Source organism: Natrix helvetica (genome assembly GCF_964273705.1).
Source record: "Natrix helvetica genome assembly, chromosome: Z".
Lineage (NCBI taxonomy): Eukaryota > Metazoa > Chordata > Lepidosauria > Squamata > Natricidae > Natrix > Natrix helvetica.
In genome coordinates this window covers 31,643,894-31,670,697 of record NC_138554.1, presented here as the reverse complement: position 1 = coordinate 31,670,697, position 26,804 = coordinate 31,643,894, and the positions used below count along the sequence as shown (strand labels likewise).

The 26,804-nt window shown below is 38.8% G+C and overlaps 1 protein-coding gene and 1 pseudogene across 2 annotated transcripts; both read right to left on the bottom strand.

Moving 5' to 3' along the window:
• Nucleotides 1-25,825, bottom strand: LOC309401398 (olfactory receptor 14A16-like; the record flags this gene model as incomplete). Its single annotated transcript, XM_081970467.1, has 3 exons — nucleotides 1-25; nucleotides 1,526-2,052; nucleotides 25,532-25,825. The coding sequence occupies 3 exons, from the start codon at nucleotides 25,823-25,825 to the stop codon at nucleotides 1-3; spliced, it is 846 nt and encodes a 281-aa protein (XP_081826593.1).
• On the bottom strand, nucleotides 12,444-13,359 carry LOC309381745 (olfactory receptor 14L1-like; annotated as a pseudogene). Its single transcript has one exon. The product of its transcript is annotated as an olfactory receptor 14L1-like (transcript).
• Nucleotides 25,826-26,804: the final 979 nt, after the last annotated feature.

Sequence of the window (26,804 nt, the reverse complement as noted above, 5' to 3'; positions counted from 1 at the left end):
CTATGTGCAGGGGCTATTGGTCAGTCTGTGGGCGAAAGAGAAAGGGGTGAGGAATTAAGTTGGCAGCATGATCAAAGTTGGGTCCAGGGGGGATGCTAATTTAACAACTGTTTCCCCCGAAATGGTGCAAACCAGCTGAACCCCACCACTGAATTCAGATGCATAAATATAGATAAAAATTTTATATCCTTTTAATTTAAAGGTCTCATTCTGAAAGGAAGGTACTGATATTGCCTAGATGATGCCACTAAGCATATGGCATCTTCCAAAATATACTCCTACTGAACCATTATTTGGTGAATCTTCATTTAAGTATAGATGTTATATACATTTAACTAAAATAATTTTTAAAAAAGTATTGGACAGATGGCGGCATAGATAACACATACCTGGATAAGGCTTTTGGTATATCTTTTCACGAGCTTGGATTAAATCCTTCTCAGGTACATTTCAATAAAATATCAACCTGATGTACATTTATTTATATTCCTTTCTTCTGGTATTATACAATAAAGCATGTCTTATCTTTTCCAATGTCTATCAATGTAGTGTTAATGAAAGCTTAAATGATATTCTATTTTGGTTTTGAATTATACATTTTGCTTTTTAATTTCTGATGTTTCCCAAAAAGTTAAGCTAGTTAGTACCAGCTTATTCACCTTGCCCACCCTGTTTCTCATTTTCCCAAAGGAGTTCAAAGGGAAAGAAAGAATGCTCTGTGTTAAAAACAGTTTCATGTAGAATTCAATGAATCAAGATTAAAACCAGAAGTCAGTGAGGTCTACTTTTGTGGTAGGAACGAAGCGAAATGGGTGACTTTAGGACCATCACTCTCCTGCTCCTCAATCCTAGGAAGGAAATTATGGCAAATCCTTTCTGAAAACCCTACCAAGAAAAAATGCAGGTACTTGTCAAGGCAGATGCTGATTTGAATGAACAAGGCTAACTTAAAGGAACAAAATAACAAAAAGAGTGAGCAACTGATCATTTAAAGTTTGAAGCAAATAAAGCTTTCGTTTGTTGTATTATCTGAAAGCAATGAAGAGAAGCCATTTTATACAGGAAAGCAAAAGGAGATTTTTTTAAAAAAAACAAACAAACCCTCTTCTCCATTGCACGTCTTTTCCACAATGGCATTACTACCCAATACTCACTTCATCAAAAATCAAAGGGAGTCACCCTATGATATTCCAGAAGCTGCCAAACATCCAAATTTAGCTCCCCAAAAGTGTATTAATAATTAGTGATGCAGAATATTTGCTGAGTGACATTTTGAGTTCTACCATTCTTCAGGAATAAAAGAAGTGTCTTCCTTTCAAACTTTTCTTTTCCTTCTCTGAATAAAGAGTAAGGCAGGTGAATGGAAAACTCTGGTAAACAGAATCCAAATAATGTTAAGAGTAAAAATAAAAATAACGTTAAAAGAATTCATTAAAACATCCAAAGTTGAGAAAGGACACATTTGATATTGTTGTTTCTCATGCTATAGATAATTGGATTAAAGAGGGGTGGAAGGAGGGCATACAGAACAGTCAATCCAATATCTAAATAAGATAGAGTGTTAGAGGAAGGTCTCAGATAGGCAATGCATCCACTTAATACTAACATAAACACTACCGTAAGATGGGGAATACACGTGGATAAGGCTTTTTGCCTTCCTTTTTCAGAAGGAATTCTTAACACTGCCCTAAAGATCACTGCATAAGATACAACTATAAAAGTAAGGCAACCTAGTCCAACAATGATACTGGCCACAAGAATTCCAAACTCAAGTAGATTTAATCCAGAGCATGATAGTTTTAGCAACTGTGGAATATCACAGAAGAATTGGTTGACCACATTAGAACAAAAATGGATGGAAAAAGTGCCACTGGTATGCAACATTCCATAGAGAATACATATAACCCACACTAGAAGAATTATTTCAGTACAGTATTTCCAATTCATCACCATCTCATAATGTAATGGATTGCAAATGGCAACATAGCGATCATATGCCATAACTGTCAGGAGGGATAAATCAGAAGCTTCAAGAAAGAGAAAGAGAAATATCTGAGCAGCACAACCAAAGTAAGAGATTTTTCTGGTGTTCATGAGAGAATTTATCATGGATTTGGGGACAGTGACTGAAACAATGGCCACGTCCTGTAGAGCCAAATTCATGAGAAAGAAGTACATGGGGCTGTGCAGTCGATGGTCGATAATGACTGCAGAGATGATCAGAAGATTTGTTGTTACAGTTGTCAGATATAACACAAAGAATAAGAAGAAATGCAAAAGCTGCAGATGCCGATTTTTTGAGAATTCCAGAAGCAAAAATTATGGCACTGTAGTTTGGTTCTCCATCTTTTATTTATGACAAGGCTGGCATAACTGCAAAAAAAGAAAGGAGGGAAATTCAGTTAGATAAAATTTTGGAGGTGGCATTTTAATATTTGGTGAGAATAGAAAACATCAAGAAACATAAATCATGGATGCAATGAACAGAGGTTCTGAAAACAGGGATGTTGGATGGGGAGAGCAGCGTACACTGTTTCCCATTTCTACCCATCTGCACTTCATGACCAATCGTCAACCTCACATTTTTTCTACTTTTCTCTTTTCAGTTGTGTTATCCCATGTAATGATCAAAACCATTGGCTAGGAGTACAACAAAGTTGGTTTAGGTCTATTTTCATCAATGGAAGATTACTCTGAATAATCTGACCCATCATAACGTGTCTGCACTCCTACAGGATTGTGATAGTGTTGGAAAATTGGAGAAATCCAATGTATGATGCTTTGTGCTTCTGGGAGAAAGTGAGTATAAATTACACAATAAATATAAAAAATAATTTGCTATATCTCTTACTTGGAAATCTTGAGCACCCACATTTCCTTTTTGTATAATGTCTCTTTGTGTGTTAAAAAAAAGTGATGGCAATGCTTTTATCTCACTTTCCTTACCAGATATTAGGGTAAAATAATGGCACAAAAATCTTTTAAACTAATACTTAAATACAAGATTATTAAACATACATTTAATAGTATAGTATTAAATAGAAAATGATAGAACTTAAGTTACAACATAACTGCTATTTTGATATTCACTTGGTGAAAAACACACAATTATACTACTGTTAAATACATTTAATCAAAGGAGCTCCAATATCAGCAGAATAAATTAATAAATCTCCTTGTCCAACAGTCAGAAGCTAATGAAAACTCAGTTTGAAAAGGCAGTATCCCATCCAATATAAACCAAACATATTTATAGAAAGGTTTAGACAGAAAATGAGACACAACCTATTGCACGTTTTTACTCTAATATCTCACCATTTTTTAACAATGTCGAAAGCCATGTTTGCATATATTCAACAATAATACTTAACTTGTTTAAAAACACAGAAATAAAAACATATTTTACCATGCATTTGATTTTTTCATATACAGATAGATGATGAGATGACTTTGCCAATGCTAATGCATCTATGTGAGATCAGTTCATGCATGAAGATTTACTCCAAATTTCTGCAAATTGTAACTGCTTTTTATTCTTCAAAATTATCATATGGAAAAGGTACCAATGTTAAATATATAGTTAATTCATTTTTAAAATCTACACAGAAAGCTCTCCAAATCTGTCTTTACCACTAAGTCAGTGCTGTCCCACTAATTTTCATGTAGTGAAAAATCTATCTACAGTCATAGATATTTCTATTCTGAATGTTCACTAATTTTGTTTTATTTCCCTCAAGAGACTTGTACACCAAAATGAAACTGACTTCTCTGTGCTTGTTAACATAGTAAGCAAATGTAAATAAAACTGACTTCTGTGTCCTCATTAATATAATTGACCATTAAGAACATTATAGCTTCCTCCAGGACCAGTTAGCATATCACATAGAATAATAATACCTCACATTTTAACAGAATGAGGGCTGCAGTGTAAATTGTGAGAGTTGAAAAACAATCAAGTGGCAAGACCTCCCTGGTAAAGGTTTCATCATTGGTGTTTCTCTTTGACCTCAGATTTTTAAAAATCTCACCCTCTATCCTGCATGCCACATGAAAGGGAAGAACTTGACTGTATGGACCTGACTCGACTATCTTCTCAGGAAAGCATGATTCTTGAAACAAATCATAGTTCAAAAGAAACTTTTACTGAGAGAAGTGATAGCAGTGAAGTCAGGCGGAGTCTGGAGATTCTCATGTGAAACGTTAAGCTAATTTCCCCTGTTCAACCTACACCAAGTGCCCCATGCCCCCCGGTAGCCATTATGATTCCACAAAAGTTTTATGAGATGGGATAGTGATAGCCTGTCATCCTTAGGGCACCATGGCTTTGGGAACAGGCTGGAACTGGCTGCTGGGAATCCATTATGATGGAACAATCTCCCTTCCTAATTCCCATTCAGTTAAAGCAAAATGAAAGCTTTCAAAGCATTCAACTCCAAGAAATATACCCACAAGAATCATACCCCCTCCTTTTCAGAATAGCAGCATTCCGGCAGGAACCAGATATTGATCTTTGCTAAATATGTCCACATATCTAGAAGTGGATAATAATTTTTCCAATTACAAGGGGGAAAGGCCAAAAGGAGTATATGGAAAGCTACAGAAATCTAATGGAATGCCAATAGTTATTGAAGGGGAATAGTAATAAGGACGAAGCCTCCCCCAGGTCTGAAAATGTTGTTCCATGGTATGTATGTGTATGTGTGCTATCATTTCCAGACCTGGAGGGAAGTTTAAATCCTTTAATAATAGAAAATGGATCTCATTGGCTTATGAACAGCTCCTTGAAATAATTGTAATGATTGCTTTTCATGAAGAAAGAACATGCAGGTGGTGGTGCGGGCTGTTGGCAATCTCTGACATGGAATGAAATGTCCCATCTTTGTGAGTATGCCCACCACCACACAGACCATGGTAAACCCCGAAGACAGAGGCAATTCCATCAGAAAGTCCACGGACATGGCTCCCCAGGGTGTGTCCGGGGCCGGAAATGGCTGAAGCGACCCTGGAGGAGTTCCCGTAGCTGATTTGGCCTGCCAACACTGTACACAAGAGCTGTACATTGTGCCGTAAGCCGGACCACCAAAATGTATGGGAGACCAGGTTCAAAGTCTTGAAAAGGCCAAAATGACCTGCTGCCAGATTGTCATGGCACTGGGAGAGAATAAGTCCCCGGAGAGGCCCCGCTGGCACATAGAGCCTGTCCCAGTACCTCAAGAGGTCATTGTTGAAGGTCCACGGGGAGGCCGGCCCTACCTCTCCCCTCTGTTGCTCCACCCACTCGTCGTACCACTGCGCATCCCGTATCCGAGACCGTAAGTCCACGGGCTCGTGAACTGCAGCAAAGGATTCGATGGGCAAAACTGTCTGGGGTGGAAGTGGGTTTGCAGTGCAATACTACTCAGGTTTCCTGGACAGGGCATCCGCCCTTTGGTTGCCCGCACTCAGAATGTAGGTCATTCGGAAGTTGAACCGGGTAAAGAACAGAGACTACCGGATCTGGTGCTGGTTCAGCTTGTGCGCAGTTTCAGGAACTCTAGATTCCTATGGTCTGTCCAGACCTCGACTTGATGCCTGGCTCCTTTCAGGTGATGCCTCCAGGCCTCAAATGCCTCCTTAATGGCCAGCAACTCCTTCTCCCATATGGTATGATTGCTCTCAGAAGGACTGAGTTTCGACGAGAAGAAAGTGCAACTGTGCAAAGACTCTACCTTGCTCGGCTCCATCGCAATTCCTTCAGGGGAGAAACGATGCTCCAGGAATGCCTCCTGCTCGCTGAAGACATCCGCGAACTCTGCTAAGTCCACCGGCAAGGACACCCTGGGCGAACTCAGCACCTGGCCTGCACAGACATGATGGGTGTGGTCGAAGCATTGCTGGGACGGGAACATGTCCAGGATTTGGGACCAATAAATCTGGGGGTCGTCGGCCCATAGCCAAGCCAAGCCCAGGAACATGGGGAAATGCAGGCCTGAAGCAATGTAAAACTGGATAGCCTCCTCATGATCCCTGATGACTAGGTGCAAGGGCTGCGTGGCGGCCTTGATAGGCCCAGACAGAAGCACCCGGCTGTCAATGGTCTCAACCAGCATCAGTGGGTCCACCGTACATAGAGGGATGGCATACTTGGTCGCAAACATCTCATTCATGAAGTTCGTGGTAGCCCCGGAATCGACCAGGGCATGGGCCGGAATCCCCAGCGGACTCCCAGACAGGGGAATGTGTATTGCCAAAATCAAGTACTGGGCAGGGCCGTCAATCTCTGTCTCAGTGTGCGACTGACCTAAGGTCTCCCTCAAATCAGGCTCCACCTATTTCCCGACAAGTTGTTCTGGAGCTGAGGGGTAGGCCCCAGACCTCGCAGCCCCCTGCTCTTCTGAGGGCAAACCTCTGCCAGGTGCCCAAGATCCCTGCAATAAAAGCACAACCCCCCCCCCTATGCACCATCTGTCCATCTTAGTTCGCGACAAATGGGGTCTGGCAGCACCCAAATCCATGGACTCCTTCCATGGAGCTAGAGTCTCCCATGGGATCAGCCCCCCTCTGGTCTCTGGGATGCGCAGCAACTCCCTCACCTCTGCAACTGGGCGTCTATCCAGAGGCTCAGGTGGAACAGCTTGTTGAACGTCAGTGGCCTATCCACCTGCACTAGCTCATCCTGCAGGTCATCTGATACCCCATCTTGAAAGGTGTCCATGAGGGTTGCCTCATTCCAGGCCGAATCTTGGCTAAGGTGCTGGAATTCATTGACATAGTCCTGCAAGGAACCCCGACCCTGCTTCAGCATCTTGTGGCTGTTTCCTCTTTAATGGGGTCCTCATACATGAGTCTGAGGTGATCGCAAAACCCCCTGAAATTGTCCATCAAAGGGCTGGCCTGAACCAACAACGGAGTAGCCCGATGAGCTGCGGAGCCAGAGAGTAAACTGATGATAAACCCCACTTTAGCCTGGTCAGTGGGAAAGTCCTCCCCTCTCAGACTGATAAAGAGCTGGCATTGTCCCAAGAAAGCTGGAAACATGGCTTGGATGCCGTCAACCTTATCAGGCACGGCAACCGGACATTTCATCTAAGGCGGGGGGGGGGGAATAGCATGCCTTTGAAGCTGAGCTATCTGGCCGGCCAGCAAGGCCACCTGCTGTTCCAGTTGAGGGTTGTTGGCACGGAGCTGTTCCATGGTGGCTTAATGTAAATTGTTTTGCAGGAAACAAACAGTTCTGACCTGCCTCTCCACACCTGTGAATAAACCAGAACACAGGCATTGCTGTTTGCCACTGTTTAATTACTGAGATAACAAATCCTTTGGCTGAGGGCCCAGACAACTCACGTTCAATAGAGCAACCCAGATAATTCAAATGAAGCAACACAGATACTCCAAACGAGCAAACATGGCTAGAATACATAGATTTTCTTAACTACTAATTCGAACAGTTGTTTCCTGCAAATGTCCCCTCACCTATAATCTCTCTTGGGAGGGGCCAATCCACAACCACCTGTTGTTAATCAACTTTTGTGAGTCTGCCTATGGAGTTGTTGCTTCTGTTTCTCAGCCCTTCTCAATCTAGCATCAGGGAAAACTGCCTTTGATGCTCTCCACTGCTCCATGCCTAAGGTGCCTCCTGGTGGCCAACCAGCCTCTCTGGTCCCTGTTCTAAGTCTGAACCCTGCACAGGGTCCTCCACATCATCCAGGGCAGACTCATATGTTTCCTCGCTATCCGAGTCCATCAGCAGCTCAACCAGATCCTGCCGGGCCACAACAGGGATCTATGGGACCTGGCATGCCACCCCCCTAAAAAAATGGCAAGTCCACCTGAAGGAAATAGAAATAGGAAAGTATACAAAACTCAGTGAGTTTTGTCAGGTGATGAAAGAAGCATATCAATTTTGGAGCATGTACATATTTCTTGTGAACCGTTTGTTCTTTGAGAATGGGAGGTGTTTCCATGCTACCAGGTATTGGGTGGCCTTATGGAATTTTCTAGACTCCAGGATTGCCTGAACTTCATAGTGCTGTTCATCTTCAATCATAATAGGTGGTGGAGTAATAATAATTTATTAAATTTAGAGTAGAGGAAGGAGTGGGATAGAGGTCAGAGGTAACTTCAGGCTTTACCAGACTATAATGAAAATGGGGTGGAGTTGCCATATTGACTTAGGAAGTTGCAGTTCCACCATGACAAGGTTAATTATGTGTATAATGAGAAAGGGGACAATGCATTTAGAACCTAACTTTTTGGATGGTTACAAGGATTTCAGAAATCTGGTGGAGAGGTAGACCTTGTCACCCACTCTGTCTGACTTAGGTTCAATTCTTTTCTTGTCAGCTTGAGCCTCATAGGCAGCTATGGCTTCATCTAGTGCCTTGCAGACAACTGGCCAGATGGTTTGTAGGTGATTTATCCACTGTTTCAAAGAGGGAATTTCTGGTTCCTTTGAAGGCAATTCTGGCATGTCATTACATTCTTGCTCTGCGACTACTCTGAAAAAGGTAATCCAGTGCTAGTGTGTACGGCATTGATATAGGCAACCTCTGCAAAAGACAATAGTTTAGCCCAGTTGTCCTTTTGGTAACTTAATAAAACAACACAGGTATTGCTCTGTGAATGAATTAGGACATTATGTTGCCCCATACATTTGTGGATGATGACTAGAACTAAATCCCTATTCAGTTCCCAGAAGTTCTAAGAAGTCTTCCCAGAACTTGGAGGTAAATTGCACCCCTCTATCTGAAATAATGCATTGAAGTGCACCATGCAAACAATATATCTGTAATAAAAATATCCTAGCTGAGGGCAGAGCTTCACATCTCGGTGACAAGATGACTTTTCCAGCTTCTCCGGATAGCCATTGAATTCGAATTATCTGGGCGGTTCAATCCGGACCTAAACTGTCCCGAAGAGATGGTGAAAAGTAGGGGGAGATCCTGTGGCCCCAGAGACACCCGCAAAGTCTCTGGTGATCCAGAAAAAGCCCCCTTTGCCAGTGATCGCGAGTCAGCCCCCAGGCTGCTAAAACTGCTGACAGCTCCTATATGCAAGCGCAGGAGAGAAGCATGTCTTTTCGTGAGAGTTTTTAAATCCTTTTTTCTATTGGAGAGAGAACACCCTAAATTTGGAAATTTTATTTAAAATAAAGGCTGACTAGAGAGAAAGCGGCAGATTTAAGTTGGCCAATTGAAGTTTTTCTTTTTTCCCTTTTTACTTTCAGTAGCAAGGCTGGACTTTCAATCGTAATTCAATGTGGATTGGCTTATTGTGCTTTTTTATGCTTTTACTTTTGAACTTTGTGGGGACACTGAATACATTTAAATCTTAATTGCTTTGAAGATTCTTTTTTCTCTTTTTTTCTGTTGGCTTTTCTTTTTGTATTTCCGATTTTTTGTTTTTTGAAGTTAAAAATTGAGCCGGGAAAAATAACCATTGAGGGTTGATACAATTAACACTGCCAACTGGTGGACTTGAACCATTATTACTAAGTTTTATTATCTGAATTGTTTAGAGAGAAGCTTTTCCCTTGAAGGCTATTTGGTTAAGAACTGATAGGGGCAGGAATACAGTTGTTTATACAGCTGTTTATTGTGGAAACTTTCAGTATCTGGAAACCTACTTTGGAAGAAACAGAAGCTCTAAGGGAAAGCTAAGAGTGACCTTGGAAAGACTTTCATCTTAAAAAAGAGACTTTGAATCTTTTTTTCTAGCTTAGGTGGCTGTGCCTATATTATCTTGCTGGGGAGAAGGGTGATATTTTTTTTTCTTTGGCTCATTGTCTGCTTTTTTTGAATCTTTGAAGTATTGATTCCTGATTTTTCTTTGCTCTCTTTTCTTTTTGAAAATATTGGAGACATATGGATGGCTTGTTTTAAAATTTGAGTGAATTGGACTGAAAAAAATTTCTTTTCTATCTTTCTTTTTTTAAAAGTAAGAGATCTTTTCTCTTTCCTCTTTCTTCTCTTATTTTCTCTTTCCATTTTATCTATAACTTTGCATTTTTATAGCTGATGCTTACATTTTTGTGATACCCCAGTGGTTATTTGGGAGTTTTACATTACTTGATATCAATTCGACTAGAATATAAACAGAAAAAAAGTAGAAGATGAGCAGAAAGATAACATCTGTTGGCTCTACAACAACAACCTCTGCCTCCTCACCTGTAAGAGGACAAAGATCAATACAGTCGATGCTTCAACAAGAAAAAGAGAAGAGAATAACCCTAGAGTCAATTATGCAAGTGATACAGAAGTTGCAAGCAGGAGCTGATAGCAACGATGAAATGAAAAGTTAGATACCATTGTAAAGAGGACTGAGAGTATAGAAAAAAGAATTGAGACAATAGAGCAACGAACAGATAGCATAGAAGATAAAACAGCTAAAGGAAGGAAAAATAGAAGATATGCAACATTGGATGATTAAATATGAGGACAGAATCCAAAAAATTGAAGAAATGTTTCAGCAAGAAGAGAAGAAGGCTGAGGAGTTTGACAGCAGATTGAGTGACATGGAAAGGGAGAGCAGTGGAATATTAGGTTGGGAGATAGATAGGTCTGAATTTTTCTTAAGATTTCAAAACATAGAAGAAGAAAGAGGAGAGAACCTAGTACAAATAATATCCAAAATTTTGACAAATGTATTAGAGATATCCCAAGAGAGAATGATGGATGGCTTAGATGAAGCGTTCTGAGTACATACAAGATATGCAATGAGAAATGCCCTCCCAAGGGAAGTCCACGTAAGATTTACTAAGAAAGCAACCAAGCTACAAATATTACAGAAAACGAGAGACAGAAAATTAGAATATAAAGGCAAGGAGATTATAGTTCTGAAACAAATTCCGAGAAGAGTGAGAGAGAAGAGAAGAAAACCCTGTTAAAGTCTACTTTCAGACATAGAAGATTGCTTCTATTACAATCTACTACAACTCAATAGGATTGTGACTGAGTTAGAAAATTGTTGGATGTGCTTCCTATGTGTGTTGTTTGTGCTTCTAGAAGGAGAACAATGTAAATCTAGCAAATAAATATAACAGTAAGTTGCTGTATCTTCTACTTGGAAATCTTGAGATGAGTTATTGCCCCCTTTTGCAATGTGGTGTGTGTGTATGTGTCTGTGTGTATGTGTGTTACATAACAGACGGATGGAATTGCGTTTACATCTACTTGACAAAAGAAAAAAAAGAAAATAGTATAATAAACTCTAAGTCTGATACATAAATACTAGAATCCTAAATATGCATTAATGACATATAATTAAACAGAAGAAAAGCACAACCTTATTTATGACATAATTTTCACTTGATATTCACTAGGTAGTATTATATATAATAAACATTGGAACACTGGAAAATATTTTTAAAATAGAAATCAGATATTGACAAAATGAATAAATAAATAAATTCCCTTTTTTCAACAATCAGAGGGAAAGTCATACCTCAATTTGAAAAAAACATTATCCCATCAAATACAAACCTCTATTCTGTCCAAGAGAGTTTGACCACAAATTGAGATGCAGCCTATTACAACCATTAACTCTGAGATCTCAGTCTTCCTTTCAGCAATGTGAACCTGTATTTTCAATAATAATACTTTAATATTTTAAAATAAAACACTTAAATATTATCATTTATTTTATTCATATCCAAGGAGATTTGAAATTACATTGCTGATGCTAATTTTCCTATGATTGATATAATTTTCAGGTAGTGAAACAGCTACCTGCAGTTAAGAGGATCTTCTTCTGAATGTTTATTATGTTGTTTTTTCTTCAAGAGTCTTGAAGACCAAAATAAAACTGACTTCTGTGTGCTTATTAACATAATTAGGTATTAATAACTTTATAGCCATTTCAAAATACTCCAGTACCAGTTATCCCATAACATTAGCCAATCTCAGAATGATGTTAACAGAAATAGGACTGCAGTGATTTCAGTGATCCAATGTGAAGGGTGAAACATGAATCAGGTGAGAAGAAGTCCCTGAACCATGTTTCATCACTTGGTATTCTCTTTCACCTCTACCTTTTAAGAAATCCCACCTTCTCTAGGAGAACAGCTGATAAGTTGGTTAGTTAAGCCCAGTTAAGCGCATATCATTAAGACATATACATTAAAATTCCCATTTATACATGAAAGGGTTAGAAGATAGCCTTAGTTGGCACTGCAAGTTTCCTTTCATTAAACTGGTAATTTGGCTTCTGGGAATTCTTGATGACCTCAGGATGTTTCAGTTTCCCAATTCTTACTGGGTCTGAAGAACCTCAATTATACATCCAAACTAGACTGTGTTGTTTCTTTGTGTCATATTGGTATATTCATAATTTTGTATTTATTTACTTATTTATTTTGTTATGCTTATATAGTGTATTTTGGAATTGGTGACCCTTTCAGAACCACTTGCCAAAGGGAAGAAAACCAATTGGATGGAATGGAATATAAACAACATTAAAAGAATATGTCAGAATCTCCATAGCTGAGAAAGGACACATTTGATATTCTTATTTCTGATGCTATAAATGATTGGATTGAACAGAGGTGGAAGGAGGGCAGACAGAACAGTCAACCCAATATCTAAGTAAGATGGAGTATAAGAGGAAGGTCTCAGATAGGCAATGCATCCACTTAATAATAACATAGACACTACTGTAAGATGGGGAATACAAGTAGATAAGGCTTTTTGCCTTCCTTTTTCAGAAGGGATTCTTAACACTGTCTTGAATATCACTGCATAAGATACAACTATAAAAGTAAAGCAACCTAGTCCAACAATGATACCGACTACTAGAACTCCAACCTCAATTTAGATTTAAGCCAGAACATGATAGTTTTAGCAATTGTGGAATTTCACAGAAAAATTGGTTGACCACATTAGAACAAAAAATGATGGAAAAAGTGCTAATGATATGCAACATTCCATAGAGAATACCTGTAACCCAGACTAGAATTATTATTTCAGTACAGTATTTCCAATTCATCACCATCACATAGTGCAATGGATTGAAAATGGCAATATAGCGATCATATGCCATAACTGTAAGAAGGGACAAATCAGAAGCTTCAAAGCAGAGAAAGAAAAAGCATTGAGTAACACAACCAAAGTAAGAGATGTGTCTGGTGTCCATGAGAGAATTGATCATGGATTTAGGGACAATGACTGAAGCAATGCCCAGATCCTGCAGAGCTAAATTCATGAGAAAGAAGTACATAGGGCTGTGCAGTCTGCGGTCAAATGCAACTGCAGAGATGATGAGAAGATTTGTTGTTACAGTTGACAGATACAACACAAAAAAGAAGAAGAAATGCAAAAGCTGCAGATGCCAATTTTTTTAGAATTCCAGTAGCAGAAAGTAAGGCACTGTGGTTTGGTTCTCCATCTTTTATTTATGACAAGGCTGGCATAACTGCAAGGAAAGAAAGGATGGAAATTCAGTTAAGTAAACTTTTGGAGGTGGCATTTTGATATGTCATGAAAATAAAAATGTAAAGCCTGGACAGAATGTAATCGATGGAGATATTAGAGTACATATTTGTCTTTTATTACCCATCTGTATTAAAGAACCAACTATCAACGACACACATTTTCCTTCTTTCCTCTTTTCAGTTGTGTTATCACATGTAGATCAAAAGCATTGCCTAGGAGTTGAACAAAGTCAGTTCAGGTCTATTTTCATCAATGAAAGTTTATAGAATATATCATCATATGTCTGCACTCCTACAGGATTGTGGTCGGGTTGGAAAATTGGAGCATCCTATGTATGGTGCTTTGTGCTTCTAGAAGAAAGGCAGTATAAACTTAGCCAATAAATATAAAAATAATTTGCTATATCTAATATTTAGAAATATTGAGAGCAAACATTGCTTCTTGTATAATACCTCTATATGTATTTATGTAAGTGATGGCAATGTTTTTTTCTCAATTTTCCTACCAGATGTTAGGCTAAACTAATAGAATGAAAAGGCTTTAAACTAATACATAAATACAAAATTATTAAACATGTATGTAATAGCATATTACTTAATAGAAAATGATATAACAAGTTACAACATAACTGCTATTTTGATATTCACTTGGTGATAAACACAATTATACTGTTAAATACATTTAATCAAAGGAGCTGAAATATTAACATTATAAATTAATAAATCCCCTTGTCCAACAATCAGAAGCTAATGAAAACTCAGTTTGAAAAGGCAGTATCTCATTCAATACAAACCAATGAAAATGAGATTCAATCTACTGCACCTTTAAACTCTGATATCTCAGCATTTTTTAACAAGGTGGAATGACATACAAGCACATTTTCAAACTATTATTTAACTTGTTTAAAGACAGATAAATAAAAACAGATTTTACCATACATTTATTTTATTCATATACAAATTCATAATGAGATGACTTTGCCACTGCTAATTCACCTATTAGTAATTAGTTCATACATGATGATTTGGTCCAAATTTCTGCAAATTATAACTGGCTTTTCTTGTTTATAATTATATGGAAAATGTACCAATGTTAAATATGTAGTAAATTCATTAATTAAAGTCTACACAAAAATATTTCCAAATTGTATTCTGTTTCTTCATATGTTTAAATATACTGTCTGAGTTCCAAATTCTGAAAAAATACCATAAAGTAACCTTTGTTCTCTTCCTCCAAATTGCGTTCCATTTTATCAGGAAATTACATTATAGAAATGAGAGAAATACTCTTTTTGTTAAACTTTTAATATAACTGAAATCTGTTTCTATATAGATGATATATTCATGCTTTTAAGAGTATTAGATATCTTACCACTGAGTAAATGCTGTCTCATTATCTGCAGTCATAGAGATTTCTATTCTGAATTTTATATTAATCTTTCTTTTGTTTCTCTCAAGAGACTTGTACACCAAAATAAAACTGACTTTTGTGTGCTTAGTAACATAATTGGCTGCTAAGAATACAATAGCTATCTCCAAATACCCCAGGACAAATTATCATATCACATAGGATAATAATATCACAGACTGTTAACAGCTTTGGTGCTGAAGTCATGACAAAAGTCCAGATTGTGTGATGTGAAACATAGATCAAATGAGAAAATTTCCCTGAGGCATGTTTCCTCAGTTCAGATTCCCTTTCACCTCCATCATCAAAAAATTGCATCCTCTATTCCAGATGCCATGGCTTTAGCAAAGAACTGAAAATTGGGCTAGTTAAACCTAGATCATTATACAGTGGTTGAAAATTTAAGCCTTCTTGTAAACAGTAAAAAGCAGAAAAGAAATATCAGGAAACCCATAGAAACATAGTGGATTGCCAATAGCTACACAATAAAACTACAGAAATCAATTGCATTTCGGTGAGTGTTCTAAAGACAGAATTATTGCACTGTTGCATTGTAAAACCGTCTCCATTTTGGTGTGCATTTGGCTTCCAGAGGAGACTCAGATACATGCCTAAAACAAGATTCATAGAATGAGACATGAGACTATGAGAATGTAAGCTCCTAGAGATTTATAAAATACCTGCAATACAATAAATACCATAATAAATCCAAGAAAAAATCAATGAAAACCATCACAAAACAAGATGCACAATGGATAAAATTTAGAAAGGGAGTAATAGAAAATTGGTGCACATATCCTCAATTTCTTTTAGATTTTTTTGTACCATTAATTGCTGATAATTGATAGTTGCAATATTTATCCCCACTCTGACTTGGCCACTTCCCCAGAAAAATCCATCCACATCTCATCTGGCAAAACATCAAGAAACAATTTTCAGTATATATTTTTATCTTTAAGCATCCTTTATTCTATTTCAACATCTTTTTAATATCTATAAATCAGTAGGATGACCAACTCTATCCATTTCAGACCATTCAGCAACTTTGGCTGGATTGAACTAATATAAACTATAAGTAGGAAATGAAGAAAAAAAACAAAGATCCCATTGGAAGGACATAGCATGTAATAGAAAGTACAAGGTTCTTATGCTCTTCTAAGTTAATAGGAAAAAAAAAAAGCTGCAGTATTATTATATGGGGGCAAGGGTGATCACATTGACAAAGTGAATACATCAGTATTTTGATACAACTTTTGTTACAACACTAAAATCTTATTCTTAAATATGAAAGGGACAGAAGATAGCCTTCCTTGGGGCTGCAAGTCTCCTTTTGTTGGTCAGATAAATTTTGTTTCCTATAAGTCTTGATTGCCAGAAATGGTTCAGCTCCATCAGGTCTTATTGGCTTTGGTCAACCTCATTTTTGTCTTGTTGCTATTTTGTATTGAACCTTTATTTTGCTTATATTTTACAAACCACACTTAAAGAAAACATATCTTAATATGGTGCCTGAAATCAGCTGAAAAACTATACAACATCAATGCAGAAAGAATCCTTATAGCCAGTAAATGAGGAAACCATAAAAATATCAAACTACCGTGTTTCCCTGAAAACAAGATAGGATCTTATTTTTTGTTGACCCCTGAAATAAGCGCTTGCCCTTATTTTTGGGGAGGTCTTATTATTTTTGAGGTGCAGGAGGGGGTGAGCATGGTCACTTCATGGCTGCTGCTATGTTGTGCTCCTACAGCAGCGAGGCGCATCACTGGACCGCTCTTTTTGCGGTGCCCATTAGCATGACAGAAGGCGCATGATGGCTGCAGTTGTGGGAGTGGCTGTTAGGTAAGAGCATGTGGGTGTGTGAAGCTTGTTCGCCCTCCTTTCCCCCCACCTCCAGCCTTGCCTCCTCATCTGGTGTTGTGTGCAACATGGGATGTGGACCAGCTGAACATGCACTTCAACATTTTCAAGGATTTTCAGGGGTGAGGTTATTTTCAGAGAAACAGGTATCTTCAAGCTAACTTTCATCTATATGAAAGGAAAACACAATCAGGCTTTCAAGAGTATATAAGGTAATGAATCCTACACAATTGAGGAGTTGGTTTCCTGCCTCAAAAAGGGGATATCTTACCAAATTCAGAATAAGATTGTGGCTTATAGCATAAGCAATCATACACCACAACTGCAAGACAGTGTAGTGGCAATGCAAACAACTCTTGTATTTGGACAAGTTTAGTGACATATTTTGATTTCTTCATATTATAAAAGTCTAAAAGATTAAAATCCATTCTGAACTAACCTGCTTGTTTTTCTTTCTTGCTTGATGAATAAATGGAGTAGGGAATCTTAACAAAACTTAAAGATTTTTGTATTCTGTAAATTTCTCATCCTCCCCTTCCAGTCACTCCTTGCCTTGCCTGAGAAGATAAGGGCGACAGTGGGGGTGGACATTCACTCCATATTCCAGAGTGGGAGCAAACCACCTCTGTACTTGTCCCATCTCTTGCTGGATCTCACATATCTTGGTTGCTCAGGAAGATCTGCGACTTGCTCTCCACTCCAAGTCACAGGCCCAACCTGGCTGCGGCCAAAGCCGCTGCTGTTGCCACCTCCATCGCCTGCCCGCTGCTCTGGCAGTGCCTTGAGCAGTACAGTGAAATTTAGTGCACTTCACAATGGGATAGACTGGGTCCCCTCCTCCTGCTGGTGCTCATTATGATGCGGAGCCACAATGTGACCCTGCCCAACTCGCTTCTGGCAACAGCATTGGCATTGGCCACAGCCGGGTCAGGCGAGTGTTTCATGGTGGAGAGCAGATTGTGTATCTCCCTGAATGACCGAGATATACACAATACTACAAGGGTTGGAAGAAGCGCCCATGAGCCCCAGCAACAGATGATGTGCCAAAGAATCGGAATCAGAGAGAGACAGAGAGACAAAAAGAGAAAGAGACAGCAAGCAGAGAGACAGACAGACAGACAGAGGAAATAAAGAAGAAAAAATTTAAGAAGGAAGGAAGGAAGGGAGAAAGGGAAGGAAGAAGGGAGAAAGGGAGAGAGAAAAAAGAGGTGAGAGAGACAGAGGGAGTGCAGGATCAAATTCTGGGATGCAAAGGAGTCTCTGAGGGTTGAACGCTGAGAGGCATGGATATTCTTCGCCTTCTGCATTCCCACACCATGCGGAAGTGAAACAAATGGACTAGGTCTCCCTTCCCACTAAGTGGTGATGCCTATTCTGCTTGCGAACTCTGCTGAGCACCACTCCAAATGTTCAGTTCATATGTCCCTCCTAGCTCCATCACACCTGCCAAGATGCCCACTTTTATCCTTCTCCACAGCACAAGTGGTTCGACTCACATGACACATAAAACTGGGCAGAAGAGGATAGATAGATAGATAGATAGATAGATAGATAGATAGATAGATAGATAGATAGATAGATAGATAGATAGATAGATAGATAGATAGATGATAGATAGATGATAGATAGATGATAGATAGATGATAGATAGATAGATAGATGATAGATAGATAGATAGATAGATAGATAGATAGATAGATAGATGATAGATAGATAGATAGATAGATAGATAGATAGATAGTTGATAGATAGATAGATAGATAGATAGATAGATAGATAGATAGATAGATGATAGATAGATAGATAGATAGATAGATAGATAGATAGATAGATAGATAGATAGATAGATAGATAGATAGAGGAAGGGAGGGGATAATAGATGAGACAGAGAGAAAGAGCAGGGAGAGACATAAGGAGAGAGAGAGAGAGAGAGAGAGAGAGAGAGAGAGAGAGAGAGAGAGAGAGAGAGAGAGAGAGAGAGAGAGAGAGAGAGAGAGAGAGAGAGAGAGAGAGAGAGAGAGAGAGAGAGAGAAGACACAGACACAGACACAGACACACAGAGAGGTGCCCATTTCCCACAGAAAAGAAAACACCAGGAGCCACAAACCTGGGAAGGGGTGGCTGAGCAGGGTTTTGTGACTGGGTGGGAGTGAGTGATATCAAGCTGGTGTTTAAGTTTGCAAACCCCTGGGCTATATCCAAATGAGATCAGTCATTGAACAAAGTATGATTTTCAAGACATTACCACACTTGTTTTACAAGTATATCCTCTAATACTCCAACTAATATTCTCCAAACAAAAGTATATTCTCTTTTTTATTTTGGGAAAATGTTTTATTTATTTATTTATTTATTTATTTATTTATTTATTTATTTATTTATTTATTTATTTGCACTTCTAGACTGCCCCCTCTCCCAAAAGGGACTCGGGGCGGTGTACAGTCCACACAGCAAATACATCATCCACAGTAAAATTCATTAAATAGATAAACAGATGAATAAATAAATAAATATGGAGGAGGTTAAAAGAATTAAAAGAACTGTACAGCAAGAATATAAATATGGCTTTAAGACCCCTAAAATCAATTAAATTTAAAACAATACCCTTAAAATACCAGTTAAAATATATATTTCCAGGAGGTAACAGTTATAACAGTTATAATTTTGCCAGGCCAGCTAATCGGAACAGGTGAGTCTTCAATTTTTGTCGGAAGGAGCGGAGGTCCGTGGTGGTTCTAATATCGGGGGGGAGGTCATTCCAGAGGGTTGGGCCCATCACAGAGAAGGCCCTACTCCTTGGCGCCGCCCGCTGGCATTGCCTAGTGGACGGCACCTGGAGAAGCCCCTCCCTGTGAGAGCGAATTGGCCGCAGGGGTGTATGTGGGAGGATGCGATCCTGCAAGTAACTAGGTCCTGTGCCATGGAGCGCTTTAAAGATGGTGATCAGAACCTTGAAACGCACCCGAAAAACCACAGGTAGCCAGTGCAGCTCGCACAGGAGTGGTGTTACGTGGGAGTATCTGGTACTCCCCATGACAACCCGTGCGGCTGCGTTCTGAACTAGCTGCAGTCTCCGGGCGCGTCCCAAGGGAAGCCCCATGTAGAGAGCATTACAGTAGTCTAGGCGAGACGTCACCAGCGCATGAGTGACCGTGCGTAGGGCATCCCGGTCCAGTAGGGGGCGCAATTGGCGCACCAGGCGAACCTGGTGGAACGCCCCCCTTGCCACGGCTGCCACATGGTCATCCATTGACAGCCGGGCATCTAGGAGGACGCCCAAATTGTGCGCCCGTTCCACAGGGGGCAATTGCTCATCCCCTATGGCCAGCGATGGAGTCAGCTGGCTGAACCGAGGTGCCGGTAGCCACAGCCACTCAATCTTGGAAGGGTTGAGCTTGAGTCTGTTGTCCCCCATCCAGACCCCGATGGCTTCCAAACACCGGGACATCACTTCGACAGCCTCGTTGGGGTGGCTTGGGGTTGAGATGTACAGCTGGGTATCATCAGCGTACAGATGATATTCAACCCCAAAACCACGGATGATCTCGCCCAGCGGCTTCACATATGCGTTGAACAGAAGGGGCGAGAGGACCGACCCCTGCGGCACCCCACAAGAGAGTCTTTTGCCCATATACATTGATATGAATACATTAAAAAAGCTAATATAGAAATAACACTGCCAAGTACTCTTGTGCTGAAAGTTCTTTAAAAAGGTAAACATCAAATGTAATAGTGACCTGGACTCCATAAGTTATTATCTCCTTATTTACACAACATTTAAATCATATTGTTTCCTAAATGTTAGAAATAATATGCTGTCATTAGTCTAGTTAATAGATTTTATAATTATGATTTATTAGTTCATTTGTTTTACATTCCAGCAAACTATAGTTGATTCCATACTAAACCAGTGGTGAGATTGAAATAATTTAACAAACGGTTCTCTGCCCTAATCACCTGCTGGGTAGGCGTGGTTAGTGGTCATGTGACTGGGTGGGCATGGCCAACTCAGCTTCACTTGCCACACCCCTCCTCTTCCCACCCCTCCTAGCCACTCCTTGTCATGCCCGGACTTGCCTCGTCTGGCCTCTCCTCGACTTATGACTACAATTGAGCCCAAAATTTATGTTACTAAGTGAGAAATTCATTAAGTGATTTTTGGCCCATTTCACAATTATTTTGCCACATTTATTAAGTGAATCACTGCAGTTGTTAACTTAGTAGCATATCTGTTAAGTGAATCTAGCCTCCCCATTGACTTTGCTTGTCAGAAATTTGCAAAAGGGGATCACATGACCCTGGGGGATTACAACCATCATAAATGTGAGACAGTTGTCAACCACCTGAATTTCGATCATCTGAGTGTAGGAATGCTGCAATGTTGTAAGTGTGAAAACCGGTCATAATGCACTTTTTTTCAGTGCCATTGTAACTTTGAATGACCACTAAATGAACTGTTGTTAGTCAAGGATTACCTGTACAAAATAATAATAATAATAATAATACAATTAAGCTGCCCTAAATGTCAGTTTTTGGGTTAGAAATGGCTGAATACACACGGAAGATCAATGACAGTCACAGCCATCATGGAAATCTAAACAATTCTGTTCAAATACCTTCCTTTTCATCAGCAAACCTGCAACCCAGAGTGCCAGAGCATCTTGAGCACTTAAAATGCAACTATAACAATCAGCAGCTAACTCTTGCTCAAAAAGCGAAACCCTTTAGCAAAGGGGTCATCTCCAGAAAGTGGATGGACATACTTAGGCTGCAAAATGCCCAGCTAAGGAGACAAATTAACAAAGTATTCTCCAGAACTGGCTGAATTCAACCACTGCACTAAACTCTCTAATCATAAGTTAATGTGGCATATGAAACACCATCTCTGTTAATAAAGTAGGTGAAGAAATTTCATCTATTAGATCTTTTAAGACTTGAACAATTATGTGGGGAAATTTTTTATAAAAGATGTTATGTTTATCCTTAACAGAATGCTGGCTTCTTTTATCAAAGCAAGAGCTCATACAGATGTTTCCAGATGGAAATGGAATTTTAAAGACTCTTAAAGAGGTAGGGGCTCATTCCTTTTTTTCATATAAAATGGGAATAGGCGGTTCATGGGTTAGAAAGAAAGTAACAAACAAAAAATCAATAGAAATTTTTAAAATTTATTGAAAAAAGCAGATCAGAATATTCACATTAATGGCAAAGTATAATGTAAACCAGTAATATCCACAGGCAAAAGACAAGACTGCAAAATTCAAAAGAGGACTTAAAATGTAGAAGAAAATTTAATAATCTTTTAGCTGAAAGTTCCACACCCTCATCAAAGGATGTTACTGATGTCACCTTGGTGATTCAATAAGTATATGGCACCTTTCCCGCCCGCAAAGTCCTTGATGAACCTTCCATTTTGTACACATTTTGAGGTTGGTGGCAGAGATATCACAAAATATTGATATAGTATTTGGCTTGCATTTGTCAGTTTGACTCAGCCTTCCATCTTCCAGCGTTGGTAAAATGAGGACCCAGATTGTTGGAAACAATATGCTGACTCTGTAAACTGCTTAGAGAGGGCTGTAAAGCACTGAGAAGCAGTATATAAGTCTAAATGTATTGCTGTTGCTACTGCTAAGGCATCAGGTCAGAAAGCAGGACTTCTATTCCACTTCGGAATGTAGCAACTGGGTGACTTTGGGATAGTGCCCACTTCAGCCCTTAAAGGAAGGAATATCAAACACCTTCTGAAAAAACATTGCACAGAGAATTGTCCAGGCAGTCATTACCTGTTTAGGCTAATTGAAAGGTGCAAAATATCAAATTTATGGAATAAATGATCAATTAAGAAGGGAAATGTAATTGAGGCCCACACATTTTGGAAAAGCTAAGATTTAGCTAGCTATATCATGGGCCAGCATTAGAAGGAAGCTATTTTATACAAGAGAAAACTAGGCCACGGCATTTAAAACTCCTCTAGATTTAAAGTTTTTCCTCCATTCACATTACACCTTGATCCTCATTTCACTAAACATCAGGAATTGTCACCCTGTGGAATTACAGAGCAGTGAAACATCCATGTTTACCATCTGTAGAGTGCATTAATTGTAATTTAGGATGTTAACTCCACAATTCCCATCTCAGACACACCAACAAGAGCCAGGCCTCCTACAACTGATCCCATCCAATTGAGCCTACCACCTCTGGGGATTACAGAAAATGAGGTGAAAGGTCTAATTCAGAGAATAAAGTCATGGAAAGCACCAGGGCCAGACAACATAACTCCTTCTTGCTTAAAAACATGTGCTGACCAACTGATTCCCATATTCACCCACATCTTTAATAAATCTCTATAGATGTGATATATTCCATCTTGTTTCAAATGCTCTACTATCATCCTAATGCTGAAGAAACCCTCTATCAAGGAACTGAATATCTTCAGACAGGTTGCTCTAACATCTGTAGTTATGAAAACCTTTGAAAGGTTAGTGCTGGCTAACCTGAAAACCATCACGGACCCATAGTAGTCCTCTTGCAATTTGCCTACTGAGCAAATAAGTTGACAGATGAATGCTGTTTATATGACTCTGCACTACATCCTACAACATCTTCAATCTCCACAGACCTACGCAACGGTCCTCTTTATAGACTTCAGCTCAGCTTTCCATACCATCATTCCAGATATACTTCTAACTAAACTAAATCAGCTAGCTGTATCTGACCACACCTGTAAATGGATCATAAGCTTCCTAAAAGACAGGAAGCAGCAGGTGAAGCTAGGCAAATCCCAGAGCTGTGTGTTCTCCCCATTTCTCTTCTCTCTATACACCAATCACTGCATCTCAAATGATTCCTGTTAAAATACTGAAGTTTGCAGATGATACAACAGTGATTGGTCTCATTCGAGACAATGGTGTATCTACATACAGATGGGAGGTTGAACAACTCGCTTTGTGGTGCTACCAGAACAATCTTAAACTAAACACACTCAAAATCATAGAAATGGTGGTAGATTTAAGGAGAAACCGTTCTATACTACCAACTCTTACAATACTAGCCAATACAATATCAACAGTAAAGAACTTCACGTTTCTAAAAGGTAAAAGTCAAAATCCCCTCGCACATATGTGGTAGTTGTTTCTGACTCTAGGGGGCAGTGCTCATCTTTGTTTCAAAGCCGAAGAGCCAGAGCTGTCTGAAGATGTCTCTGTGGTCTTGTGGCTGGCATAACTAAACGCCGAAGGTGTTACCTTCCCACCAAAGGTAATCCCTATTTTTCTACTTGCATTTCTGTTTTCCAACTGCTAGGTTAGCAGAAGTTGGGACAAATAACAGGCGCTTACTCCGTTATGTGGTGCTACGGATTCGAAGCGCAGAACTGATAACCTTGCTGAGGCATAGCCACTGAGCTATCATGCCATTTCAGGTTTCTAGGTTCTATCATATCTCAAGACTTAAAATGGACACCTAACATAAAAAATGTCATCAAAAAATGCACAACAAAGAATGTTCTTTCTCCTTTAACTCAGAAAGCTCACACTGCACAAGGAGGTGCTGATTCAGTTCTACAGAGAATTATTGAGTCTGTCATTTGCACTTCTATAACTGTCTGGTTTGGCACTGCAACCAAACAAGACAAACACAGACTTCAATGGATAATTAGAACTACAGAAAAAACAATTGTTACCAATCTGCCTTCCATTGAGGACTTGTATACTGCATGAGTCAAAAAGAGGGCTGTGAAAATATCTACAGACCCATTACTTCCTGGGCATAAGTTGTTTCAACTTCTGCCCTCAAAATGACACTATAGGGCACTGCACACCAGAACAACTAGACACAAGGACAGTTTATTTTTCCCCAAATGCCATCATTATACTAAAAAACTAATTCCCATGACACTGTCAAACTATTTATGAAGACTGTATTACTATTCTTCTTCTCATCCTTCCTATTACCTATCTCCTCCCACCTATGACTATAACCATGTTGCTTGTATCTTTACAATTTATATTGTTTTATTTGTTTCCTAAAATGATTTGATTGCTTAATAGTAACCTGTGACTATCACGAAGTGCTGTACCTTATGATTCTTAATGAATATATGGTTCTTTTGATTTGAGATTTTGGATTTGCCTCCATCACAATTATTCCTTTCTACCTTAATTCTTTATTCATAGAAGTAAAAAAAAAAGCCAGAAAATGCAAAATTGAGGTAACTAAAATATTAAAATAATTTGTCAGAATCTCCACAGTTGAGAAAGGGCACATTTGATATTTTTATTTCGCATGCTATAGATGATTGGATTGAGCAAGGGTGGAAGGAGGGAATACAGAGCAGTCAACCCAAAATCTAAGTAAGATTGTGTGCTAGGGGGAGGTCTGAGATAGGCAATGCATCCACTTAATATTAACAAAGACACTACTGTAAGATGGGGAATACAAGTGGATAAGGCTTTTTGCCTACCTTGATCGGAAGGGATTTTTAACACTTCCTTGAAGATCACTGTGTAAGATGCAATAATAAAACTAAAACAACCTAGCGCACCAATGATACCGGCTACAACAATTCCAATCTCAAGTAAATTTAAGCCAGAACAGGATAGTTTTAGCAATTGTGGAATTTCACAGAAGAATTGGTTGACCATATTAGAACAAAACAGAATGGAAAAACTGCCAATGGTATGCAACATTCCATACAGGAGACCAGAAAACCACACTAGAATTACTATTTCAGTGCAGGCTTTCCAATTCATCACTGTCTCATAGTGCAATGGATGGCAAATGGCAACATACCGATCATATGCCATGGCAGTCAGAAGGGACAAATCAGAAGCTTCAAAGCAGAGAAAGAAAAAAAATTGAGTAACACAACCAAAGTAAGATATGTGTCTGGTGTTCATTAGAGAATTGATCATGGATTTGGGGACAATGACTGAAACAATGCCCAGGTCTTGCAAAGCCAAATTCATGAGAAAGAAGTACATGGGGCTGTGTAGTCGATGGTCAAAAGCTACTGCAGAGATGATGAGAAGATTTGCTGTTACACTAGCCAGATATAACACAAGGAAGAAAAAGAAATGCAAAAGCTGTAGATGCCGATTTTTTGAGAATTCCAGAAGCAAAAAGTAAGATACTGTGGTTTGATTCTCCATATGTCATTTAGGAGAAAGCTGCAGGGCATAACTGCAAGAAAGCAAAAGAGAGAGATGAAGTTAGATACATCTTGGTGACAATATGATATATGGTGAGAACAGAAGGAAATGAAAGTTCAGTTTTAAAAAAACAGTCTCTTTCAATACTCATCTATATTCCCATGAGAGTTCGATGGTAGAATGATAAACAACCTATTATGGCTCTGAAATCTGACATATCAGCATTTTTAAAAAAGTGAACCAATGTTTTTAATGATAATACTAAAATGTTTAAAAAGAAACAAAAAAATAAAAGGATGTTTAGAAATATTACCATCCATTTATTTTATCTGTATGCATGGGAATTGTGAAATGACTTTATAGATGACAATTTACCTATTAGTGCACCCACTCAATTTCATTTCAAAATTCATTTACATGCATTAAGATTTGGTCTATTTTTATGCAAATTATAGAGTGAAAGATACCATTAATACAAATATAGAAATATCTCTAGATTCGGTTCTGATTAATAACAACTTCAAAATTTCTGTATTAGGTCCATATTTTTACCAAATAATGTTAAAATTGTCTTTCCTAAAGAGCTTCCCTATTATATTAGAATACAACCTTATGCAATCATTTGATTCAATTATCTTCTTAATGGAAGAGTTATAAAGCTAGCCCTGTTATAACACAGAAAATGTATTGAAATACTGTAAATAGCAATTTGTTCCTTTTCTGTTAAACTTTCAATTAATAAGGGATTTACTTTTCTGTATAGACTATACATTCTATGCTTGAAAGACTGTTACATATCTTACCACTAAGTCAAAGCTGTACCACTAATTTTCATGTCGTGGAACATCTATCTGCAGTCATAGAGATTTCTAGTCTGAATGTTTATTAATAACTGTTTTGTTTCCCTCAAGAGACTTGTACACTAACATGAATCTGACTTCTACGTGCTTCTTAACATAATTAGCAAAAAATAAATAAA